Here is a 25577-nt window from a genome sequence, read left to right as displayed (position 1 = left end):
TTCTGCCATGATTATGAGGCCTCCCCAGCCATGTGGAACTGTGAGTCCATCAAACTTCTTTTTCTTTATAAATTACCCCATCTTGGGTATTTCTTCATAGCAGTATGAAAACTGACTAACAGCAGTGTATGACCGACCATGCTGGCACTCTGATCTCAGACTTTCAGACTCTAGAACTGTGAGAAAATAAATGCCAGTTGCTTGCACCACCCAGTCTATTTGTTACAGCATCACGAGCAAATGAAGACAGAGCAGAACAATACCAAGATATTAAAGCGATCTCAGATGGGGTAGGAATAGAGTGTGTCATTCAGAAGGTTTGTTACAAAGAAATTGTGGGTCATCCTATTCTTGTACCCCAAAATGCACAACCCGGTATAATTAAGTATATCACAGAATAGTCATGTCTTTCCCTATGTTCTCATTGTGTCTTGTAGAAAGTATAATGTTACGCTTAGAATGATTGTATATTTATCTGTTCTTTAGATGTGAATTATCTGGGATTAGGAGTTCTCTGCTTTTTTGTTTTACATCTGCCATAACTTGAGAAGATGTTTAAAAATAATTTTTGAATAAAGGAATGAAACCAAATGGAATTATATAACATAGAATATACCTGACCTTAAACTAGTCTGATGTATTATATGTTCTTTCGATTGGACATGATAAACACATACCTACATTTATAGCCCCTAATGTCTGACCTGAACAAGATGACCCAGGGGATTTTCTGCCGTCACCCCTGAATTCTTTGCATTCTCATGTCTAGATTGTCAAGGAGAAGGGAAAATTGAATTTTTATTTCTATTATTGGCTACTTGACTCTCTGTCAACAAAATTGTCTGGAAAAGAACACAGAAAGAAAAGTTGGCCTACTTTATTGCTATTGTGGGGGTGGGTGAGTAAAACCTTCAATATGTGACTTACATTTTCTAAAAAGGCTTTCCTCAATGTCATGCCTGATAATTAAAAGTTGCTACAACTTTCTTATAAAACTTGGTAATAGGGGCTCCATTCAGTACAAGAGTTCTAAAGGAACAACGGATGTAAGGCCAACTAGACCAATGGAAACAGCAGCCACAGGTGCCTCCAAGCCTACACCTGTACCTGAAAGAATGTCTTGGGGTCAACAAACTGAGGACAGCAACCCACGCTACCAGGTGAGTCCAAAACGGAAAGGAACTGCTGCTAAAGCACAAATAATCTGGACCATTTTGTAGCGAGGTTCAGTGAACCATTCCCTAGTTTGGGGATTCTTTGAAGTTGTTCATATGACCAAGGAAATATCTAAAACCTTCTTTCACCGAGTAACTTTTTATCTCAAATCACAAAGTGCTATACATTTATTATAGAAAGTTTCAAAAAGTCAAAAGAGAACAAAGAACAACATTAAAATGGCAAATAATCCATTATTACCCCACTGTCAATATATTGGTATACTTCCTTTCCTATAAACATTTTTAAATTAGTTTAGACTATACTGTAAAATGTATTCATTATATAGTTCTCTATAGTTAGATTATGAGCATTTTCCATTGTCATTATAATTCTTCAAAAAACATCTTAATGGTTATATAATTTTTATTTAAATAAGCATAATATGATTTAACTCCACTGTTGTTGATATTTGGATTATTTCTAATTTTTGCTATAATTTAAAACTTCACTATTAAAATTCTTATACATTGTTCTTTGTACACAAATCTCCAATTATTTCCTTAGGATACATTTCTAAAGTGAATCACAAGAATGAAAAGTGCGAACATTTTTAAGGCTCTTCATGCTTATTGCAAAATTGCCTTTTAGAAAGGAATACCAAGTTAGGGTTCCAGTGAACGTAGCACCTTTCTCACGAGATCCTTGCTAATATTGACTATTACCTTGTTTTAATTTTGATAATTTTTATCACCAGAATATATTTAATTTGCTTTAATTTGCATTTCTCTGACTCACAGTGAAAAGAAGCTTTTCCCCACATAGCGTACGAGGCAATTGTCTTTTTTCCTCTGTCAGCGCCTGCTGCCATTTTTACTGATGAATCAGCTTGATTTACCAATGTATTTAAACTTTTTATATTTTGACTGGAGAAATCTTTCTTCCTAGTTATTTCCTTTTAGTCTTATTGATAATATGACTTCCTACATATAAACTTTCAATTCTTATAAAAGCGCTACTCTTTTTTTTTTTTTTTTTTTCTCGAGATGGAGTCTCGCTCTATCACCAAGGCTGGAGCACAGGGGCACTATCTCGGCTCACTGCAACCTCTGCTTCCCGGGTTCAAGTGATTATCCTGCCTCAGCCTCCCAAGTAGCTGGGATTCCAGGCACTCACAACCACACCCAGCTAATTTTTGTATTTTTAGTAGAGACGGGGTTTCACTGTGTTGGCCAGGCTGGTCTTGAACTCTTGACCTTATGTGATCCACCTGCCTCAGCGTCCCAAAGTGCCGGGATTACAGGTGTGAGCCACCATGCTCAGCCTAAAAACGTTATCAGTCTCTTTCTTTTTCTTTGTAATTTCTTACACAGTTTTGTGCTGGGAAAAATTTATCCATTAAGAAATCAAAGGACTCTAGCTGTATTTTAACATGATTTGATTATCTTGACACATAGCTTTTAAATCTATCTGGTTTTTATGCTGATGCATAATAAGAGGTAAGATAAGAGAGTCCCCTGTTCCTTTTTACTTGAATAAATCCTTTCCTTTTTAATTTCTGTGATGGTTCCTGTAGTATATACCAAAATGTTTATCATTCTAGAATATGTTTTAATGCTATCTATTCAGCTCAATTGCTTTTCATTTTATTTTTACATAAAAACAGCATTATTTGAATTATTCTAGCTTTCTGATAGCCATTAACATAAAGCAAAGCAAGTTTTCCCTTTTTATTTCGTTTTGTTAACCAATTTACTGAGATACAATTGACATGCAAAAAGCTGTACATGCTCGGGTGCAGTGACTCACACCTGTAATCCCAGCACTTTGGGAGGCTGAAGCAGGCAGATCACTTGAGCTCAGGAGTTCAAGACTGGTTTGGCCAATGTGGTGAAACCCCATCCTTACTAAAAATACAAAAAGTTAGCCAGGCGTGGTGGCACACTCCTGTAATCCCAGCTACTCGGGAGGTTAAGGCAGGAGAATCGCTTGAACCTGGGAGGCGGAGGCTGCAGTGAGCCTAGATCACACCATTGCATTCCAGCCAGGGTGACAGAGCAAGTCCCTGTCTTAGTAAGTAAACACATAAATACCATTTAATCAGTTTTTTTTTTTTTTTTTTTTTTTAAGAAAAAGAAAGCTGTCCATATTTAATGCATACTACTTGATGAGTTTGGGATAAATATGCACCTGTGAAACCACCACCCTCAAGATCATAAACAATTCACCTCCTAAAGTTTCCTCCCTTTATCATTATTATAATTAATTTGTACGTGTGGTAGAACACTACGAGAGCTAATCTCTGAGCAAATTTTGAGTATACAATATACAATGCTGTTATAGGCACTGCTGTTTAGTAGACCTCCAGAACTTACTTATCTTGCATAACTGAAGCTTTATACCCATTAACCATTTTCTCCCTTTTTATTTTTATATTTTTACATATTAGCTATCATAACACAATTATTCTTTTTTAAAAATTTTAAGTTCTGGGATACATGTGCTGAACGTGCAGATATACATGTGCCATGGGGCTTTGCTGCACCTATCAACCCGTCATCTAGGTTTTAAGCCCCGCATGCATTAACTATTCACCCTAATGCTCTTCCTCCCCTTGCCCCCAACCCCCCGAAAGGCCCCAGTGTGTGATGTTCCCCTCCCTGTGTCCATGTGTTCTCATTGTTCAACTCCCACTTATGAGTGAGAACATGCAGTGTTTGGTTTTCTGTTCCTGTGTTAGTTTGCTGAGGATGATGGTTTCCAACTTCATCCATGCCCCTGCAAAGGATATGAACTCATTCTTTTTCATGACTACATAATATTACATAGTGTATATGTGCCACATTTTCTTTATCCAGTCTGTCATTGATGGGCATTTGGGTTGGTTCCAAGTCTTTGCTATTGTGAATAGTGCTGCATTAAACATACGTGTGCGTGTGTCTTTATATTAGAATGATTTATAATCCTTTGGGTTTTTTTTTTTTTTTTTTTGAGACGGAGTCTCGCTCTGTGGCCCAGGCTGGAGTGCAGTGGCCGGATCTCGGTTCACTGCAAGCTCCGCCTCCCGGGTTCACGCCATTCTCCTGCCTCAGCCTCCCGAGTAGCTGGGACTACAGGCGCCCGCCACCTCGCCCGGCTAGTTTTTTTGTATTTTTTTAGTAGAGACGGGGTTTCACCGTGTTAGCCAGGATGGTCTCGATCTCCCGACCTCGTGATCCGCCCGTCTCGGCCTCCCAAAGTGCTGGGATTACAGGCTTGAGCCACCGCGCCCGGCCAATCCTTTGGGTTTATACCCAGTAATGGGATTGCTGGGTCAAATGATATTTCTGGTTCTTAATCCTTGAGGAATTGCCACATTGCCTTTCACAATGGTTGAACTAATTTACACTCCCACTAAGTGTAAAAGTGTTCCTATTTCTCCACAACCTTACCAGCTTCTGTTGTTTCCAGACTTTTTACCAATCATCTTTCTAACTGGCTTGAGATGGTATCTCATTGTGGTTTTGATTTGCATTTCTCTAATGACCAGTGATGATGAGCTATTTTTCATATATTTTTTTTTGCCACATAAACGTCTTCTTTTGAGAAGTGTCTGTTCATATCCTTCGCCCACTTTTTGATGGGGTTGTATAACACAATTATTCTTCTAAAAGAATCTTGAAATCATTTGTAAGGTGCCCAAAATTAATCCTATTAGTATTTTGATTAGCTTTGCATTAAACCTGTATGTTGATATGGAAACATCTTTTATCTTTGTGATATTTACCTACAGAATCACCTAATCCCCTTGGAAATTTAATTGTTAGTCTAAAGAGGGACAGCTCTTTAGACACTAGGAAAAAACCTTGTATAGAGAGTAAAAAATTCAATCTCCATAGTTGACCAAAAAGCAGCCATCAATTAAGAAAGCATTCAAGCTCAACATCAAACACCTAAAAATCCCACACATATTTTATCAAGTGTTTTTCCGTCTCTCAGTAAAAGGTTATATATAGCTGATTTCCTGTCATATTGTGATAATATTGTGAGTAGGGGCTTTTCCCACTGTATTTTTTTCTTAATTATTGACGATGATATTTTGGAAAGCTATGATTCTGCAAAGAGAAATTTTTGTGAATGAACTCTTTTAGAAACTCAAATATTGGTTTATTTTGAACATCATGCTTCCAGGTAGACAATCACACAATTTGAAAATATACATATTTAAATATATTTAAATATCAACATATCAAATATAATTATATATATATATTTTAAAATATATATGTCTTTTCCCCTCCAACATTAAAACCTCTCATTTCTATTTCAGGTCTTTATTCCTGAAAAACTCCACATCTTTCAGAGCAATGATAGATAATTCAAGAGATAATGGGGCAATTAGATAATTCAAGAGATAATGGGTCAACTATTTGTAATGAGAGTAGATTTAGTGGGAGCATTTCTCTAGTGCTTCTCCATTAGATATTACAGTTTTAGTTGTTGGCTTGAGATGGTTTTTAACATGGAGAAAGTGTTTTTTCTTGTCCTCATTTTTAAAACTTTTTTGGGGGAAATGTTTTGATCTACTTATTTAAAATCTGTTTTCAGCACTAACTGAAATTTTCAAACATTTTTTTCTTATTGGAAGTATTGTATCAATAGCGTACATGATAGTAAACATTTCTGGCATTGCTGCAACTAAAATCTATACTTGTTTGTAGATTATTCTTTAAATGTTCTTTAAATTTTGTTTTCTATTTAGAATTGCAACATTTATGAATCAGAATATCTCCCCACTCCATCTTATGTGCATCAGTTTTGAGCATTTTTTATGGCTAAACAACTGAGTTATATTTCATCGTTTCTTGTATTTGAAATAATTTATCTAACATAAGAACTGTTTATTTCTTTAACAATTGCTAATATTCAAGAGTAAAGCCCTGGGCACTGGAGGCTTTATAATAGTTTCGTAAATTTTTTATTTGTTCAAAACTAATAGTCTCTTCATGCTTTCTTCAGTCAACTTTGATAATTTAATTTTCTTGAAGGAATTATCTACTTTATCAAGATTTTCAAAATAATTAGTTAAGAAAAATATTTTAAGTGTATCATTTTATTTTTCAAATCTTCAAATATCTATTTTAATTCAACTCAAATATGCTAAACTTTTACTCCCAGAAATCAAGTCATTTTTTTCCCTAAGGATCATTTTTGTTTCTAAATATCTGCTAAGAAAATCTATAATATCCTCAAAATACACAACTACTGGTCAGCCTTTGGTCTATTTAATATGCCCAATTGCATAATTTTTCTTGAAGAGTAGAGTAGACCAGATAATTTGGATGTTTGTAAGGATAAAAGTCTATTGTAAGTTGTCTATCCATGTAAGAACTATAAATTAACTGCAACAGTAGTGTGCTGGTGTACACAATTATAATATAAATTATATTGCTCCTTTGTGGCATGTATTAGAAGACTCAATAGTGATGTCCTTAAGACGACACAAAACCTATTCTTATTTACATATGGCTGAGCAACATGAATTTTCTTTAATCTGTTGTCCCAAAAGAATAGGCAATTCTAACCACAACAATATGTGCCACCTCTGATATGCAACCAATGAACTGTGTTGTTTACCATGTTAGTGGACAAAGTTCAGCTTTGAGGGGACCATTTGTAAGACAGGTTCCTTTCAACCCTGACATACTTAAACTATTCCAGTGTCCATAGATATGAAGTCTCTGCCCAAGACTTCTGATTGTAACTTACAGATAAGGTTTCCTTCTGCCCATAGGGCCTTAACTTGCCAACTCAGTATCATAAGATCTTAGGTTATTTAAAAAAAATCAGAGAACTGGCCAGCCGTGGTGGCTCACACCTGTAAGCCCAGCACTTTGGGAGGCCAAGGCAGGCAGATCACAAGGTCGGGAGTTCGAGACCAGCCTGGCCAACATGGTGAAACCCCATCTCTATTAAAAATACAAAAATTAGCTGGGTGTGGTGGCATGCGCCTATAGTCCCAGCTACTCGGGAGGCTGAGGCAGGAGAATCACTTGAACCCAGGAGGCAGAGGTTGCAGTGAGCCAAGACTGTGCCACTGCACTCCAGCCTGGTGACAGAGCGAGACTCCATCTCAAAAATAAAAAATAGAGGAACCAATGCATGCATGTGTGAGTAAAATGTTCAGAAATTTTAAAAGGGAAGAGATAAGAAAGAAATATTCTCACTTATAAGTGGGAGCTTGGGAGCTAAATGATGAGAACACATGGTCACAGAGAGGGGAACGACACACACTGAGGCCTACTGGAGGGTGGAGGGTGGGAGGAGGGAGAGGATCAGGAAAAATAACTGGTGGATACTAAGCTTAATACCTGGGTGATGAAATAATCTGTACAACAACCCCCATGACACACATTTATCTATGTAACAAACCTGCACATCCTGCACATGTACCCCTGAACTCAAAATGCAAGTTTTTTTAAAAAAAGAAAAATAAGATGAGGGAGAGAACTTAAAATATCCCAGTGAAGTTTTTTCATCAAAGGGATTAGAAATGCTATCTTTTTTTAAGGGTACATTCTGCAAATACTTTAGCATGTTTTCAGTCAGCTGTTTATTTGCCCTCACATGTGTAACTCCACTTGCAAACTTTCCTGCAATCATCATCATCATCAAGAAAGGTCTTCAGAATACAGTCATCTGTAATAGTCATCAGAGAAAAACTAGAGTTTCCATACTGTAGTCAAGTGTGGGTGGAGAGTAAGTCTTGTGACCATCCAGTGACAAGTGGCCTCTGCAGCCACCTGTGTGTGATGTTTGCTTGGGCCTGTCTGCATTTTACTCATCAGCTCACGTAGACTGGGACACCTGGAGAGACCCCTCATGGGACACCTGCCAAGACACAGCCATCATGCTAGAGTGCATGACAGAGAGCTGGACCGACATATGAAGACAAATAAGGAGCTGCTGTATTTCCTGCTTCAAACAAAAGAGGAAGGAAAACCATTTTCACAACGCAGGCTTTTCCTCACTGTAACATCCATTTGTTCAGAGGGAAGCGATTTTGCTCCTTTATTTCACTTTTCTTTTACTTCTCTCTCACCTTCATTTTTAAAGTTGCTACATCCTATCTTAGGTATATAACATATTTTTATTTAAAAATGCACTTCATAGAAATAAGACATGAATCTGTTTAATGTATAAGATGTTAAAATATTATAGATACATCTAAGGTCCCTTTCAACCATAATTCTCAATCCAGGTCCTGTCCCTAATTCCCCAGAGATAATCTGTTTGAAGTATAACTTTGCAGATCTTTTTCTATTCATTTTCAAGTGTGTTTGTGTGTATGTGTGTGTGCACACACACCTGCCCAAAGGGGCAAATGGATAGTGTCTATTAAACTTAAAACCCAAGAATCTTGCACATGTGCACAAGGAGGCACATACAGCTATGTTTACTGCAGCATGGCTTTTCATTTTGAAAATTTTGAAATATTGGAAACAGCTTATGCTTTCATTGAGAATAACTAAATAAACCATAGTATCTATTCCATGTATATACCACCATTTGCACTAACCTGAAATGCTTCTCAATTGCAGAAAATATGTACCATATAATATTGGTGCAAGAAATTCTTTTAAAGATTTTCTTCATATTAATAACACACATTAAATCACTGAATTATTTTATTTGAGAATTTTAAGGTATTTCATTGTTCTCCCTGTTAGAACACATAAATAAGTTTATAGCATATGTATACACCTTTCCTACTCTATCTCCACCATATATAATGAAAAGAGGTAAAAAATGGCTTATGAGAGTATAGTCATTTTACAAAGCCATGATATTCTGCAATTGTTATTTAAATTGTAATTATTTTAAATGTAATATAAAGTTCACTGATTCAAAGACTATGCTATGCATGTGGAAACTGTTTAAGTATTTGGTTTTTTTTTTTTTTTTCCCAAGACAGAGTCTCGCTCTGTTGCCCAGGCTGGAGTGCAGTGGCACGGTCTCGGCTCACTGCAAGCTCCACCTCCCGGGTTCACGCCATTCTCCTGCCTCAGCTTCCCAAGTAGCTGGGACTACAGGCGCGCGGCATCACGCCCGGCTAATTTTTTGTATTTTTAGTAGAGACGGGGTTTCACTGTGTTAGCCCGGATGGTTTCGATCTCCTGACCTCGTGATCCACCCGCCTCGGCCTCCCAAAGTGCTGGGATTAAGGCGTGAGCCACCGCGCCCGGCCTGGTTAAGTATTTGAATGAAGAGGCAATGACACATTTCACTCAAAGGGACTGCAAAAGGCACACACCAACCAGAGAATGTGACTTTAAGTCTGTATATAGCTCAGTTTCTTCTTCCTGCTACTGCCCTTTTGCTCTTTCAGGCTGTGCCTGTGGAACAATGTTCCTAAAATGGCCAGCCCCTCTTCAGATCATTTGCAGGGATGGGAGAAGGCTGCAGATTGTAGCCACAGCTGTTTATAAATGGAGTGTAATGAAATCCAGTCTTTCATCCAGACATGTGGGAGCCAAGGGCTGGAACATGGTGCCCCAGGAGCCTGGGCCAGACTGGGTCAGGTCAGTACTTGCCCTGGGGTTGCAGGGCGCAGAGTGTGATGTAAGAGACAAGGTTTGGTGGGGAAATCCTAAGTGACAGCCAAGTTGACCATTATTCATTCAAAACACTTGGTGGATTTGAAAAGAAATGATGACTCTAGTGCACACGCAGATAGCAAGCAAAGGAAAGACAAGACAGTGAGAGTTAAAGGTAGGTGACAGAAGTAAGAGACCTCGAAAGCTAAGGGAAAGAAAGTGACCCAACTGCTTCTTGTAGATGCCTTTGGGGAAGAAGACATTCAGGGTAGCAACTTAACTTGAACAAAGGACTAATGTGATGTTATTTCTAAAACATACAACTGTTTTAATTTCTTTTGTGAAATTAGATATGCAGCTGTACTTTGAGTGTATAAACATTGGCATCATCATACATGAATGTAAACCCAAACAGCAGCCACTTTTTGAAATAGATTGAATTTCTTTGAAAAAAATCATTATCATGTTCTTATACTGGATTTTTAGGAATGTGGGTTAAATTCAAACCAAAAACTTATTTTCTTATTTCTTCCTTCTCTAGACCATGGTCAGCACTAGGAATGAACTGCCGAGGACTCATGAATCTATTAATGCTCTCCACAGGGAAAGAAGGTAGGAGCCACATGAATATGTGCAAATACCGACCGCAGAGAGAAATCCACAGCATTTCCTTTGCTTTTATAGAAAAATTTTCTACAAAAATTTTACCTTTTTTTTTTTTTTAATTTGAGAGAAACTTTTAAGTCAAGAAATCCTGTGATTCCAATATGAAAGTAAAAGGGAGCTTTGACTCTATTTGAGCAGTTAAGCATAATAAAAATCACCAGGCTAAGTTCTGACTTTTGATTGCCTGATTTTATTCCTTAGAATTTGGTTAAGCACTTTTAGTGAAGTATTGATTCTTGTGTGTATCTTGTGTTATGTATGTGTTTTACCTACTTCTAAAGAAATTAGTTCTTGTTATCCAACAGCATCTAACGTCCTACTAGGGTTATTAGGCTGAATGGAAACTGTTTATCATCTTCTGATTGTGTCTTAAGGAACTAATCATTTCTTGAGCTCTTAGCTCCTGCTGTTATTCCTTTAGAAGATAGAATTCCTGGTTCCCCAGTAAGAAGCTTCCCCTGAGGGAAGAACTTTGTTTTCAGGCACAATACTTAATATCCAGTAGACGTCCAAGAAACTAGCAATTCTATGTATGTATGTATGATGAGATATGCTTCCTAATCTAAATGTACAGAATATATAAAACATTTTCTAAATTGTGTGATAACTCATGAAAAGGAGTTCAATAAACACTTTTAAAGTATCAAAATAATTTAAATCTTAAAAGTAGTTTTAATATTTTTCATGGAATAAGAAAAAGAAATTAGAAAACATTTTTAAAGTAGTAAAGCAATGGAAAGGCTATATTAAAATTGAAAATGTAGAAATAAAGGCAAATTTTAAAATTTAGTTTGTTTAACTTAGTTCTTCAAAGGATTATTTAAAATGAATTATTTTAAACTAAATATTCCCTTTGATATAATCCATGTCTACTATCTACACCATTTGTATCCTACCAAAGTATTTATCACTACAAAGTGTACCAAAGTGTAAGGCTGATTATTGAATGAAATATGACACGAAGCTCTTTGTTCCTGCCTATACCATCATTTTTATCAATAATTTGGATGAAACTGTAGAGAGCCCAATTCTCAAATGCGTATGTGACATGATACCAAAACCCCTAGGTAATAAACTGAATTACAGTCTTGGATCACTGAGATTTAATAGACTGGAACAGTGAGGCAGTTAATAAAGACCAAATTTTACGGGATTAAAGGAAAATCCCACAATTGCAGGCCCATATGCACAAGTAGTGTGAAAAAGACCTGTGATATATATGATAGTTAACTGCAAGTTCAGTGATAGCCAATTATGTCACTGATTATTTTAAAAGCAACAGTCTCAGACACATGAACAGAAAGAGTACTATTAAATTACTAGTTTTCTATTATTAATCTACACTGTGCTAGGTAAATTTACTAGTCCGATCTTACACTGCTATGAAGAAATACCTGAGACTGGGTAATTTATAAAGCAAAGAGGTTTAATTGACTCACAGTTCCGCATTGCTGGAGAGGCCTCAGGAAACTTACAATCATGGTGGAAGGCAAAGGGGAAGCAAGCACCTTCTTTACAGGGTGGCAGAACAGAGTGAGTGCAAGCGGGGGAAATGCCAGATGCTTATAAAACCATGAGATCTCGTGAGACTCACTCACTATCATGAGAACAGCATGGGGGAGACTGCTCCCATGATTTAATTACCTCCACCTGGTCCTGCCCTTGACACGTGGGGATTATGGGGATTACAATTCAAGATGAAATTTGGGTGGGGACACAGCCAAACCACATCAGTAATGGACAAAGTAAGTAACATTTCACTGCTTTGGGCATGATTAGCTTGCCCAGGGAGTATTTGTGTTCCATTTGAACAGTTAATACATGGGAGATTCAAGCTGCTTAGCCCCCACCAGAAAGCAGAAATACAGGAAAAAAGTATAGAAAGGCAGATTTCAAATTGTTTGAAAGGAATTATTTCTTAGATAACCTGAACTGTTTGTTATGAGTAGATAATTGCCTGGAAAGTCCTAGGCTCCCAGTTGCTGAAGATATTGGCACCATGTGAATTGTATTTACTAGAAACAACCCGTAAGCATCTCTTCTTTAAAAAGATGCAGAAGGAGAAAAGCACTGGATTTCTGGCAGAGTCCCACCTTCTTCCACCTGGATTGTGGAAGGATAGGGATGCGTGTCTTCTAGTTGTCCAGGCCTGGTGGATGGGCCAGAGAGGAGGAAGCGGACACGGGTGGTGGACATCAGGAAAAGAGAGAGCCTGACATCATTAGTGGTCATAATAAGCACAACACTTTGGGTCCAGAGAACACCATCTAGACAGGCTGTCTGAGAATGTTTCTTTGTTGCTGGCTGTGTAAAACCCCTGGGCTGACTCCTTTCTGAGAAACCCACATAAAGATATACCGGAAACGCCAATTACGAGCAAGGATTTTAGAGTCAGACTCCTGTTTCACCTGAGTATGACTGTCTGGAAGTTAGAGGGCTATCTTTCAGAGATGCCTGCTTTGCATGGGAGCCCAAACTAAATTTTAAGACCTCCCCAAGCTCTATGCAATTAGGAATTTTGCAGGTTCTAACACTGAGACATGTTGCATTTCATACCAGACAGCCAATTTCCACAAATTCCACAAATATGCTAACAGCAGTGATCAAATAAAACTACTTTATTTAGACAATTTTAGTTGTAAACCTACTATATGACAGGAACTATTTTAGGCCTGGTGCAGAAGACATGGCAACACACACACACACACACACACATATGCAAAGTTGCCAGAATAAAAAGACAATAAGCAATTAAATAGGGAGTAAAGTAGGTAATATATAAGTAAAATAATAAGTAAAGCCTGTAGTATGTCACAGTGTATGGCTGCCTGGAAGTTTGAAGGCTGGACTCTTCAGGCTTTGTAGTAATTAGACATGGCAGAATGCCACAGAGACAAATAAAGAAGTGAAGAGTTTGGCCATGCTGGAGGAGAGGTTGGGGTTGTCGTTTGTGTATTCAAATAGGGCAGTCAGAGAAAGCCTCACTGAAAAGGCGCCTTGTGAGCAAAGACTTGAAGAAGGTCGGGGAGGGAACTGAGCAATGACCTGGAGAAGAAAGAGCGTCCAGGCAGAGGGAGTGGAAGAGCAGACTCTAAGTGGGGAACAGGCCTGGGGTGTTCAAAAAGGAGCCAGGAGCTCCATATGGCCACAGGGGAGTGAATAAGCCGGAAAGCAAGAGATGAGTTCAGAGAGGGAAGGGGGCGTCTGTGCCATCTTTGTGGGGCTTGTCCACCTCTGTAAAGACTTCTGTTTACTTTAAATGAAGAGGGAGCCCCTGGTGGGTTCTGAGCAGAAGAGCAACATAGCCTGCCTTTTGTTTTAAAGAATTGCCCTGATTACCCTGACGACTTGGTTCATATTTTTTTAGAGACAGCGTCTCACTCTATCAGCCAGGCTGGAGAGCAGTGGTGCAATTATAGCTCACTGTAACCTCTAACTCCTGGGCTCAAGTGATCCCCCTGCCTCAGCTTTCCAAGTAGCTGTGACTACAGGTGCCACCACACTCAGCTAATTTGTGTGTGTGTGTGTGTGTGTGTGTGTGTGTATGAGGTCTTGCTATGCTATGTTGCCCAGGCTGGTCTCAATTTCCTGGCCTCAAGGGATACCCCAACTTGGCCTCCTAAAGCACTAAGATAACACACACACACACACACACACACACACACACACACACACACGAGTGAGCACACCCAGCTTCTTAGTTCGTTCTTAAACCAATGAACAACTAGACAAAAAGAGAAGCCAAAGCAGACCTATAATCCATGAATTGCAATATTCTTCCTCCCCTGTGTTCCTGGTGAAGTGTTGGGTGTTTAGCCATGACAGGTGTACTATCATTCTGAATGGAGTCTTTCTAGACAAAAGGATAATGTATAAAGTCAATATTCCTATTTAAGTAGCCAGTAGAGGCAAGCTGTCAAAGGAATCTATAATATGCCTGGTGAGTTTTCTGAAATACTTCTATAGCCAGTGGAATGCTTATGGAATCATATCCATAATACACACAAAGGCAGCTGCACATGGTGAACAAACAGTGTCAACAATATTGATCAATGTGAGATAACAGTTGAGGCACAGGGTTTCCCAATAGCCGGGCATGGTGGCAGGTGCCTGTAATCCCAGCTACTCAGGAGGCTGAGGCAGGAGAATCACTTGAATCCAAGAGGCAGAGGTTGCAGTGAACCAAGATCGCGCCACTGCATTCTCCAGCCTGGGTGACAGAGTGAGGCTCTACCTCAAAAAACAAACAAACAAACAAACAAACAAAAAAACACACAGTTGAGACACAGGGTTTTCCAGCATCTTTCTCCACAAAAAGGACTGGAATACATCTTACCAGGGCTCTAATTAGTGTGCTGGCCTCTTGCCCTTCCAAACCACTCAAATCTGTTCTCTTTTCAGGCTCCTTAAAAAACAGTTAAACCAATACAAAGACAAGTTGCAAGCTATATATACGTCCCAGGAAGAAAAAAGTTGCCGATTTGAAACAAAGATTTACAAACTCAAAACCAACCAGGATAGTCTATGGAGCAAGCTCCAGCAGATAAGACGGGACCTACAGGTATAAAATGTGAGAGATACTGGCCATCTGGACCGCCTGAAGTCTAACCTTGAGTCCTTCAGCCAAGGGAGGAGCTTCCCACCTTACTTTGATCAGCCTCTTCTCCCTGTACCCTGACCTCCCACTTCCTCATCCAGGCTATATCCTATCCCTCCATGAAGGTAGTGCCATTGAAAGACAACAGAATCTGTAATATTTATAAACAATAGACTTTGGGGCAAAGTGATTCTTTATAGCATTGGTTTTTTAACCTTTTGATCTCAGGATCCCTGTACATTCTTAGAAATATTTGAGAATCTGGAGAGGATTTTGGTTCTGTGGTTATATCTGTTTGTATTGATATCGATTGTTATAGATATAACCACAGAAACAAAATGAAAATGAATTAATGAAAATTAAATTAATAATAAAATACATAATAAAATTACTGAAAATCAAAACTGAGTTGTTAAATAAATTAAGTAATAAAATTAATGCAAATTAAAACTGAGAAGTTAAAATGTATTCACTAACAAAAACATAAAAATGATAAACCCATTAAATATACAGATAACATTTTTAAACAATATGTTTTTCTAAAAACCTTAGAAAAGTGGCACTGCTTTATATTTTCCACAAATCTCTTTAAATATCTGGCTTAATAAAAGACAGCTGAAATTTTGTAACCACTTCAGCAATCAATCTGCTGCAATGTGTTTCAGTTGAAGTATCTGAAGAAATCAGGCCTCACCCAGATTTGCAGTTGAAAAAGAGAGAACTATATTAATAGCCTTTCAGATACCGAGGCATACTTCTCTTTAATACTACACCAAGACATGATTTATGACAGCTTCTTAAAGGAGACTTTAATCTAAAACTATATTTATGTCACACTGTTTCATTAAAATCCAGTGTTCTTACACGGTCTTTGAGTGGGTCTCCTAGCATGCATGATTGTGTAACATTATACACTGATCATTTGGAAAATATTGGTTCACTGAGCTATGCTGAATGTCCTAATGCTCATCCATTTTATTATACAGGATCTAAACAATTCACGTTCATTAATGTCACTACCAATCTCACTAAAAAATTGCGCAAGAATTGGAAAGCTATAAAGCTCATAGTGGTAGGATGCAAGTTTTCCAAAATTCTAATTTTTGTTTGAAAGCCTGTTTATTATGTATGTAAATATACATTTTAGACAGGGTCTTGCTCTGTCATCCAGGCTGGAGTGCAGTGGCAGGATCATAGCTCACTGCAGCCTCAAACTCCTGGGGCTCAAGCAATCCTTCCGCCTCAACCTTGTGGCTAGCCAGGATCTCAGGCTCATGCCAGCACACCCAGCTAATTTTTATTTATTTATTTTTGTAGACAGGGGGTCTCACTATGTTGTCCAGACTGGTCTTGAACTCCTGGCCTCAAGCAATCCTCACACCTCCACCTCCCAAAGTGCTGGGATTACAGACGTGAGCCACTGTGCCCGGCCTTAATTGTTATAACTGACAGCAAATACTGTTAATTGTTTTCCTTGCAGAGACATTCTCGCTTTGTTCATTTTTGAGAAACTGTTTGACAAATACCCAAGTCTGAATAACCATAGTCTGTCAGTCTTTCTTTGACACAAGAGGCAATCCTTTTGTATTTCAGTACACAGCAGAAGTGTCTTATGCACACTTCCCACTTCGTCACACACAATATTTAAAAGACATGTGTTAGTATTTTTAAAACTAAGAATTTTTCTATTCCATCAAAGGCGTTCTTAAGCAGAACTGGCTTTTTTTTTTTTTTTTCCACTGCTAGTGTATGAGGGTGAAGAATATCTTGATTATTAGCACTGTTTGGTGACGCTGCCTTGATTCACACTAAAGCACCAACAGCTTTACTTACTGATTTTGCATCATCAGTGCACATGTCAATACAATAAACAAATAACATCTAAGTATCCTTATGAACATAATTTTGACATAAACCCTAGAAGGGTCTTGGGGATCTCCTAGGATCTGTGGGCCACACATTGAGAACTGTGCTTCAAGTGGAGCACGTCCCTGAATTTTCTCCCTGTGGCTTACTCTGAAGCCCCTCACAACACACCTACCAGAAAGACTATTATAAAATGCTTTATTGTAATAATTTTTATCTGTCAATTCAACATACGCTTATGTTTTCAGAAATTCCTTATGGTATTTTTAGAACCTGGGCTTTTTAGAACCCAGGATTTTCCTAAATTTCTTGTAATTATTCCCTCTGTTATTTTAGAACCTGAGCTATTCCAACTCTTGTAGAGAGTTTTAGGTTGACATAGAATTAGCAGAATAAATTAAAATTAATAGTAATGATAATATATTTACAAAGGAGAAAGAAAAGTCTTGCATTAGAATGTTCTGTTGGAATGTTGAAATGTAACGCATTTATGAAAAAGTAAGATAAACGTTAATTTCTTCATAAATAAAGTTTTGTTTCCCCAGGTAAGGTTGCAGCCACCCCGTCCTTCATCTTCTTCCTTTCAAAGTGTGGGGACCAAGGTTGGCCATTCTTCAACTGAAAAGGTTCCAAAGGGAGGGGATTATTTGCAGATCAAGAATGCCACTGAAGATGCTTCAAGATGGGAACCTCTTCCTAACCCTGATGAGGTTGACAGAAGTCACAGAAGTCACACAAATGCAGAGCATGTTCTGCGAAATTCAGAATCACCAGAGACCACTTTGCACAGCACCAGGGCACAAAGCCAAACGCAAAAGATGCTAAGGAAAGTCATTAGCGCCCTACCCAGTTGTCAGGAGGGACTGAAGCAGGACACCCCCAAAATGATTCCTGCTGAAAGGAGCAGTCCTGCTCTGGCAACCATGGAAAAGAAAGCGGCAGGTAACATCAAGGAGAGAAAGGATGAGCTGGAGGAAGAGGAACTGCAAGAACTATTGTCAAAACTTATGGATGCCTTCAATCTAGAAATGCCATCAGGTAAGGTTTACACAATCCATAGACATCGTGATGGCCAAGGATTCAAGCTGCCCTTTTAAAAACTTGATTTTATAACAGCCCAACAGCTCCAGTTCATCTAGTATGTAGCAGCGCTCTGAATCTATTGGTTATCAGTAGCATCTCTGAACTTGATTTTTAGGATTACCTAATTCATGGGGCTGTTGTGAATATTAAAAGTGATAAACCATATAAGACTTTAGTATAAAACCTGGCATATAGTGAGCATTCAGTAAATGCTTATTATTTTGTTATTATAAAATATTGTTATTATTATCAGTATCCCTAAATCATATATACCTGGGAAGCCAATGTCACCATTTAAAAATAGGGATAATATTGTAACTCTCTTTCTAGAAGAGAATTGATTATGATTTATATATTATAAGTAGTATCATCATTATTATCTTCTTCATAAGCTATGATTCATTGCTAAATTTTGAAGGCTTTAAAAAAGATCCTTCTTTACTATAATTATTGCTTCTGTTTTGGAATGCCGTTGTCTTATTTCTCATTAGGGTATTTTGTTATCTTTACATATATAGAGAGAGATCCTTCTCAGTTTACAATGGGATTACATCTTGATAAACCCAATGTAAGTTGAAAATATTGTTAGGTAGAAAATGCATACAGTATACCTAACCTACCAAACATTCTAGCTTAATCTAGCCTACCTTAAATGTGCTCAGAACACGTACATTCGCCTACACTTGGACAAAATCATTAAACACAAAGCCTACTTTATAATAAAGTGTTGAATATATCATTTAAGTCATTAAATATAATACACTGTGGAGTACACTACTGGTCATTTACTCTTGTGATTACGTGGCTGAGTGGGAGCTGTGGCTCACTGCTGCTGCCCGACTTCACAAGATAGCATGTATTGCTAGCCTGGGAAATGATCAAAAGTCAAACCTCGAAGTATTATTTCCTACTAAACACATATCACTTTTGCACCATCATAAAATTAAAAAAATGGTAAGTCAATCCATCATAAGTCAGGAAGTATTTGTACACACACACACCCCGTTGATTCTTGAACAATGCAGGGATTAGGGGCTGGCCGCCTGCACAGTTGAAAATTTGCACGTAACTTTTACTCCCCAAAACTTTATTGATAGCCTACTGTTGACTGGAAGCCCTACCAATGAACATAAATGGTTAACACACATGTTATATGTCATATGTATTATATACAGTTATAATAAAGCTAGAAAAAAGAAAATGTTTTCAAAATCATAGAAAGATAAACATATTTAAGTGGAAGTAGATCTTTATAAAGGTCTTCATCCTCATTATTTTCATGTTGAGTAGGCTGAGGAGGAGAAAAGGGAGGAGGAGGAGTTGGTCTTGCTGTCCCAGGAGTGGCAGAGGCAGAAGAAAATTCACATATAAGTGGATTTGAACCCATACAGTTCAAACCTGTATTGTTCAAGGGTCAACTATATATAAATTTCTTTCTAAGAAAGCCTAAGGTGTCTTATGTTGGAGTGATCATCTACAGACTTGTGATAAAATGAAGAATAAAATACTCATGTGTTTATGCGTCAGAGGAGGCCTTCTGAAAATATTTCTGAGTTGGTGTATTAGTTTGCTGGGGCTGCTATAACACAGTAACACAGATTCAGTGGCTTAAACGAACAACCAAAATATATTTTCTCACAGTCCTGGAGGCCAGAAGTCCAAGATCAGGGTGTCAGCAGTGTTGGTTTCTTCTGAGACTTCTCTCCTGAGCTTGCAGATGGCTGTCTTCCCCCATGCCTTTATATGGCCTTCCTTCTATGTATGTCTATGTCTATGTCCAAATTTTTTCTTTTTATAAGAACACCAGTTATATTGGATTAGGGCCCATCCTAGCAACCTCATTTTAACTTAATTATCTCTTTAAAGACCCTATCTCCAAATATAGTCACATTCTGAGGCACTGGGGGTTAGTCAGGGCTTCAATATATAAATTTGGGGTAGGAGCGGGGCACATTTCAGCCCGTGGCTGTTGGAGGGCTATAAACTGAGTACATAATAATGTCAGCTTTACATAGAACTTGGTAGAACCAAGTCAATGAACTAATTATTTGGTGATTCTAAAATGCTCTACAGTAAATTGAATTGGAGTTATAATCTTTGTATTAACAAAAACAAGTTCAGAAAGATGCCAGAAGTATGTTCAAAAGGCAAGGGATGGGAACTCCTTGTGCCTGATTCTTAAGCTGACGCAAAATTCCACCCACTGCATTTCCATCTAAACATTTTTGGGGTCACGACGAGTATTCAAAGCAAAGTCAATATCCACTTGACCGTTTTAGAAAAATTTCACCAAAAGTTTGCACTTTATAGAAAACTTTTTTAGTCTTTAGCGTATTAATGTTGTTTTTATTTTTTATTTTTGTTTCTCTAAATGAGCTGGAGAAAGCTGATAATTTCTACAATGTGTTGGGTCAGCACTCACAGATGTAGTGGCTGTATTGCACATTTTATTTTCTTTTATTTTTTATTATACTTTAAGTTCTAGGGTGCATGTGCACAACGTGCAGGTTTGTTACATATGTATACATGTGCCATGTTGGTGTGTGTTGCACATTTTAGATTGTTCGTAGGCTAGGTCTGCTACACATATTTGGAAGGCAGTTTCCCAATACTTGTGCAGTTTAATACTTAAAGCTAAAAGATTAATTCATATTCCAAGTGACCTTATTAAGAGAGAGAGAGATATATATATATGTGTCGTTATATCATTAAAAGGAAAATTACAAAAAGATGAAGTATACTTCTAAATTCAGTTGATGCAATAATGTATAAATATGCAATTAGCATTATCAAATCTTGTAGAAAATATTTTTTAAAGTCTCAAAATATTTCCTTAATGCTTTCACTCACAATCTCAATAGAACCATTGAGATGTTTCTGCAGGAAGTATGCTTTCTTATACAAATGTGCTTATGATATGAGCAGAATGGTACATATCTCTTTTTATTATAGTATTCTATACTTTGCAAGTATAGAAAAAAATAACATTTCTTGAATAGTAATGCAACAAATACTAATTGTTGAGATTTAAAATTTCACTTTCACTTCTTTTATATTAGTCTTATTTCCTTGAGGCATTTAAACATGAGAAACTATATTAATCTTCATGGCTACTGTTTTGCATTATATATCACCCCTCACCCAATTATTTCTAATTATGTTTATGTCATTATTCGTTTTGATATTGAATATGACCCTAATTTCAAAATTCACTTAGTCATTGGCAATGTGTATTATTAAAATACACTTTATAATTTAAACATAATCTATGCATACTTACCAGAAGTATACCAAACTTAATCAGAGCCTGAACTATGATAACCACATGGATGAAGATGTGGAAAGTGAAACAAGCAAAATCAAAGTATTTTCATTTGCCTCTATCTCTATCATGGATGCATCAGATAATGACAAGAAGTTTCTAATCATGCTACTGATCCAGGTTTTTTTTTTTTTTTGTTTTTTTTTGTTTTTTTTTTTTTGAGAATTGTTGGGCCAGGTGTGGTGGCTCATGCCTGTAATCCCAACACTTTGAGAGGCCAAGGCAGGTGGATCACGAGGTCAGGAGATCGAGACCATCCTGGCTGACAAGGTGAAACCCCTCTCTACTAAAAAAATACAAAAAAATTAGTCGGGCGTGGTGGCTGGAGCCTGCTCGGGTGGCTGGAGCCTGCTCGGGAGGCTGAAGCAGGAGAATGGTGTGAACCCAGGAGGCGGAGCTTGTAGTGAGCCGAGATCATGCCACTGCACTCCAGCCTGGGCGACAGAGTGAGACTCCGTCTCAAAAAAAATAAAATAAAAAAAGAGCGAGACTATGAGAGCTTCATGAAAAACAGAAAGTTGTGTAGAAGTTCCACAAACCTCTTTAAATTCCAAACTTGGATTGAAAATTAGTAGTGAATAATTTGCCTAAAAATTGCAGTAAAAAATAAATTTGGAAAACTGTCTGCTGTTCCTCGCCTCTGTTGTGGCAAAAAAAAAAAAAAAAAAAAAAAAAAAAAAAAAAAGACAGTCCTCTTGTTTTACTGTATTGTTAAACTTTTTTTTTTCCATTTGATAGTAAAATTTCTTGCATATATCTACTAAGTTATTTTTCTAGCTTCTTTTTCCATTCCTTTTTACTATTCATTTGCCACTATAGGTTTCAGTGATGAGAAGTCAAGACAGAGGTGTAGAGTGATGATATTAGGAGGGCATGGTTTGAGAACAAAGATGGTATCTTGGACTAGCATGAAAACACTTACCATAGTTTTTCCAAAAGGCTCAATGCAAAGCAAGCAGGAAAATAAATCCCGTATCCTAGCTTCTCACTTTGGGGTGGAAACAATTGGACAATTCATCCAACTTTCTAACTCTTCTGGGGCATGTCCAAGGGACTGGGCTTCTGTCTAACCTGTCTCAAATTACTGACAAGACCCATCATATTCTAGATGCCTGAGAGATGCTTAAAAACAAAAGGCAGCTGGGACTATATGAAGATTTGAAGAGCACCCGACAATCTCTGACCAGGCTGATTGCTGAGGGTCTTCTTCTGTATGAGGCCAGTCTTGAAGACTAAGAGAGATAGTTATTTTTTCTATTGCACAGATACCAACATAAAGAGTAAAGAATAAGAAGTAACAGAGAAACATAGTTTAACAAAGAAGTAAGACAGAGCTCCAAAATAGACCCTTATGAAATAGTAATATTTGAATTACCTGACAGAGAATTCAAAATAACCGTCATAAAAATGCTCAATGAGCTCAGGAGAATAATACATAAATGAAATTGTAATTTCAACAAAGAGAGAAATTTTTAAAAGAACCAAACAATAGTCTTGGAGCTGCAGAATATAATAACTGAACTAAAAATTTCAATAGAAGTGTTCAACAGCAGACTAGATCAAGCAGAAAAATCAGCAAACCCAAAGACAGACCACTTGAAATTATCCGATGAGAGGGGAAAAAAGAAGAAAGAGTGATGAAAGTTTAAGGGACATATAGGATGCTATTAAGCTGACCAATATTTGTAATATGGGAGTTGTAGAAGCAGAGGAGAAAGAAAGGGTCAGAAAGCTTATTCAAATAAACAAGGGCAAAAACTCCTCAAATTTGGGGAAGAAAATGGATATCCAGATCCAAGAATCCTAACAGACCCTGAATTAGATGAACTGAAAGACTTCAACACTGAGACACATTATAATCAAATTGTCAAAAGTCAAACACAAAAGAGAATTTTGAAAGTGGCAAGAGAAAAGTGACTTACCATGTAGAAAGAAACCCTTACAAGATTATAACAGTTTTTACTTCAGAAACCTCACAGATATGGGATAATATATTCAAAGTGCTGAAAGAAGAAATAGACTATCAATCAAAAATACTATTTCCAAAAACTAATTAGTAAAGGTAAATATATACAGGCAAATACAGAATACTATAATATGAAAGCAGTGATATTTAAATAATTTTAATATAAAAGTTAAAAGACTCAAGTATTAAAAATAACATTAAAATATGTTAATTAATATACAATACAAAAATATGTAAATTGTGATGTCAATAACAAAATGGGGGCTGGATGTGGTGGCTCATATCTGTAATCCCAGCACTTTAAGAGGCTGAGTCAGGGAATTGCTTGAAGCTAGTAGTTCAAGACCAGCCTGAGAAACGTAGTGAGACCACATCTTTATAAAAAAATTGTTGTAAAGATGTGTGGTGATGCACACCTATAGTCATATCTACTTAGGAGGCTGAGGAGGGAGGATCACTTGAGCCTTGGTGTTTGAGGTTACAATGAGCTAATCACACCACTGCACTCCATTCTGGGCAAGACAACAAGATCCCATCTCTAAAATGAAAACAACAACAAAACAGTGAACAAAACAAAAACAAACCAACCAAAAAGAAAAGTGTATGGGGATGGCTAGGTGAGGTGGCTCACGCCTGTAATCCCAGCACTTTGGGAGGCCTAGGTGGGTGGATCACCTGAGATTGGGAGTTCAAGACCAACCTGACCAACATGTAGAAACCCTGTCTCTACTAAAAATACAAAATTAGCCAGGCATCGTGGTATGCGCCTGTAATCCCAGCTACTCAGGAGGCTGACGCAGGAGAATCACTTGAACCCAGGAGGCAGAGGTTGCAGTGAGCCAAGATCATGCCATTGCACTCCAGCCTGGGCAACAAGAGTGAAACTCCATCTCAAAAAAAAAAAAAAAAAAAAAAAAAAAAAGACTATTTAGAAAAGTGTATGGGGACTAAAAGTGAAAACTTTTTGAATGTAATTGAAGTGAAGTTATTATCAGCCAAAATAGGCTGTTATTACTGTAAGATGTTTTATATAAGCCTCATAGTAAGTGCAAATATAATAGCTGTCAAAGACGCACAAAAGAAAAAAATGAATTAAATAATATTAAAAAAATGAAGACAGCAAACTAGGAGAAGAGGGGCAATACAACTAAAAGACAGACAAAAAGCAACTCTCAAAATGGCAAAATTGTCCTCCCCTATCAATAATTATTAAATATAAATGGATTAAAGCCTCCAATCAAAAGATATACATACAGTTGCTGAATGGATTGAAGAAAACGACCCAACTATATGCTGTCTACAAAAGACTCACTTCAGATTTAAGGACACAAAGGCCGAAAATGAAGGTATGGGAAAAGATATTTTATGTAAATGGTATTCAAAAAATGGCTGGGATGGCTATAGTTGTATGAGACAATATAGACTTTAGGTCAAAAACTTACACAAGTGACAAAGAAGTCATTATAAAATGATAAAAGGGTCAATTTACCCAGAAGATACAATAATTATAATAATACATACACCAAACATCAGAGCACCTAAATATGTAAGCAATCATTGACATAACAGAAGGGAGAAATAGACAGTGATATAATAATAGTAGGGGACTTCAATAACCCACTTTCAATAATAAAGAGAACCTCCAGACAGAAAATCAACAAGGAAATAGTAGACTTGAACAACACAGTAAACCAAATAGACCTGAGAGACATATAAAGACTATTTCACCCAATAGTGCAGAATATACATTCTTCTCCAGCAAACATGGAACATTTTCTGGGATAGATCATATGTTAATCCATAAAACAAGTCTTATCAAATTTGATTGAAATCATACCAAATGTCTTTTCCAACCACAGTGAAATAAAACTAGAAATTAATAGTAGAAGAAAAACTTAAAAATGTATACAGATGTTGAAACTACACAACACATTCTTGAACAATCAATGGGTCAAAGAAGAAATCAATGGCCAGGTGTAGAGGCTCGTACCTATAATCCTAGTGCTTTTGGAGGCTGAAGTGGGGAGACCAATTGAAGCCAGGAGTTTGAGATCAGCCTGAGCAACTTGTCAAGACCCTATCTCTACAAAAAAACCACCACATTTGTTTAATTAGCTGGATGTATTGGTACATGCCTGCAGTCCCAGCTAACTCGAGAGGCTGAAGCAGGAGGATGGCTTGAGCCTGGAAGAGCAAGGCTGCAGTGAGCTGTGATTACACCACTGCACTGCAGCCTGGGTGACAGAGCAAGACCCTATCTCAAAGAAAAAGAAAATTTAGTTGGGCATGTTGAAACATGCCTATAATTCTAGCTACTCAAGAGACTGAGACAAGAGAATCACTTGA

The 25577-nt window shown here is 37.4% G+C and overlaps 1 protein-coding gene across 1 annotated transcript in view; it reads left to right on the top strand.

Annotated features, from left to right (window-relative positions):
- Window positions 1-25577, top strand: part of DYTN (dystrotelin) — a 68216-nt gene that overhangs the window by 38645 nt on the left and 3994 nt on the right. Inside the window, exons 10-11 of the mRNA XM_031651707.1 lie at window positions 14799-14958; window positions 17406-17898. Coding sequence (XP_031507567.1) covers window positions 14799-14958; window positions 17406-17898 — 653 coding nt within the window. The remainder of the gene's footprint in view (window positions 1-14798; window positions 14959-17405; window positions 17899-25577) is intronic.

The sequence above is a fragment of the Papio anubis genome, chromosome 10 (genome assembly GCF_008728515.1).
Source record: "Papio anubis isolate 15944 chromosome 10, Panubis1.0, whole genome shotgun sequence".
Classification (NCBI taxonomy): Eukaryota; Metazoa; Chordata; class Mammalia; order Primates; family Cercopithecidae; genus Papio; species Papio anubis.
The sequence above is the reverse complement of the archived record's forward strand: the minus strand, read 5'-3'. Positions and strand labels throughout refer to the sequence as shown.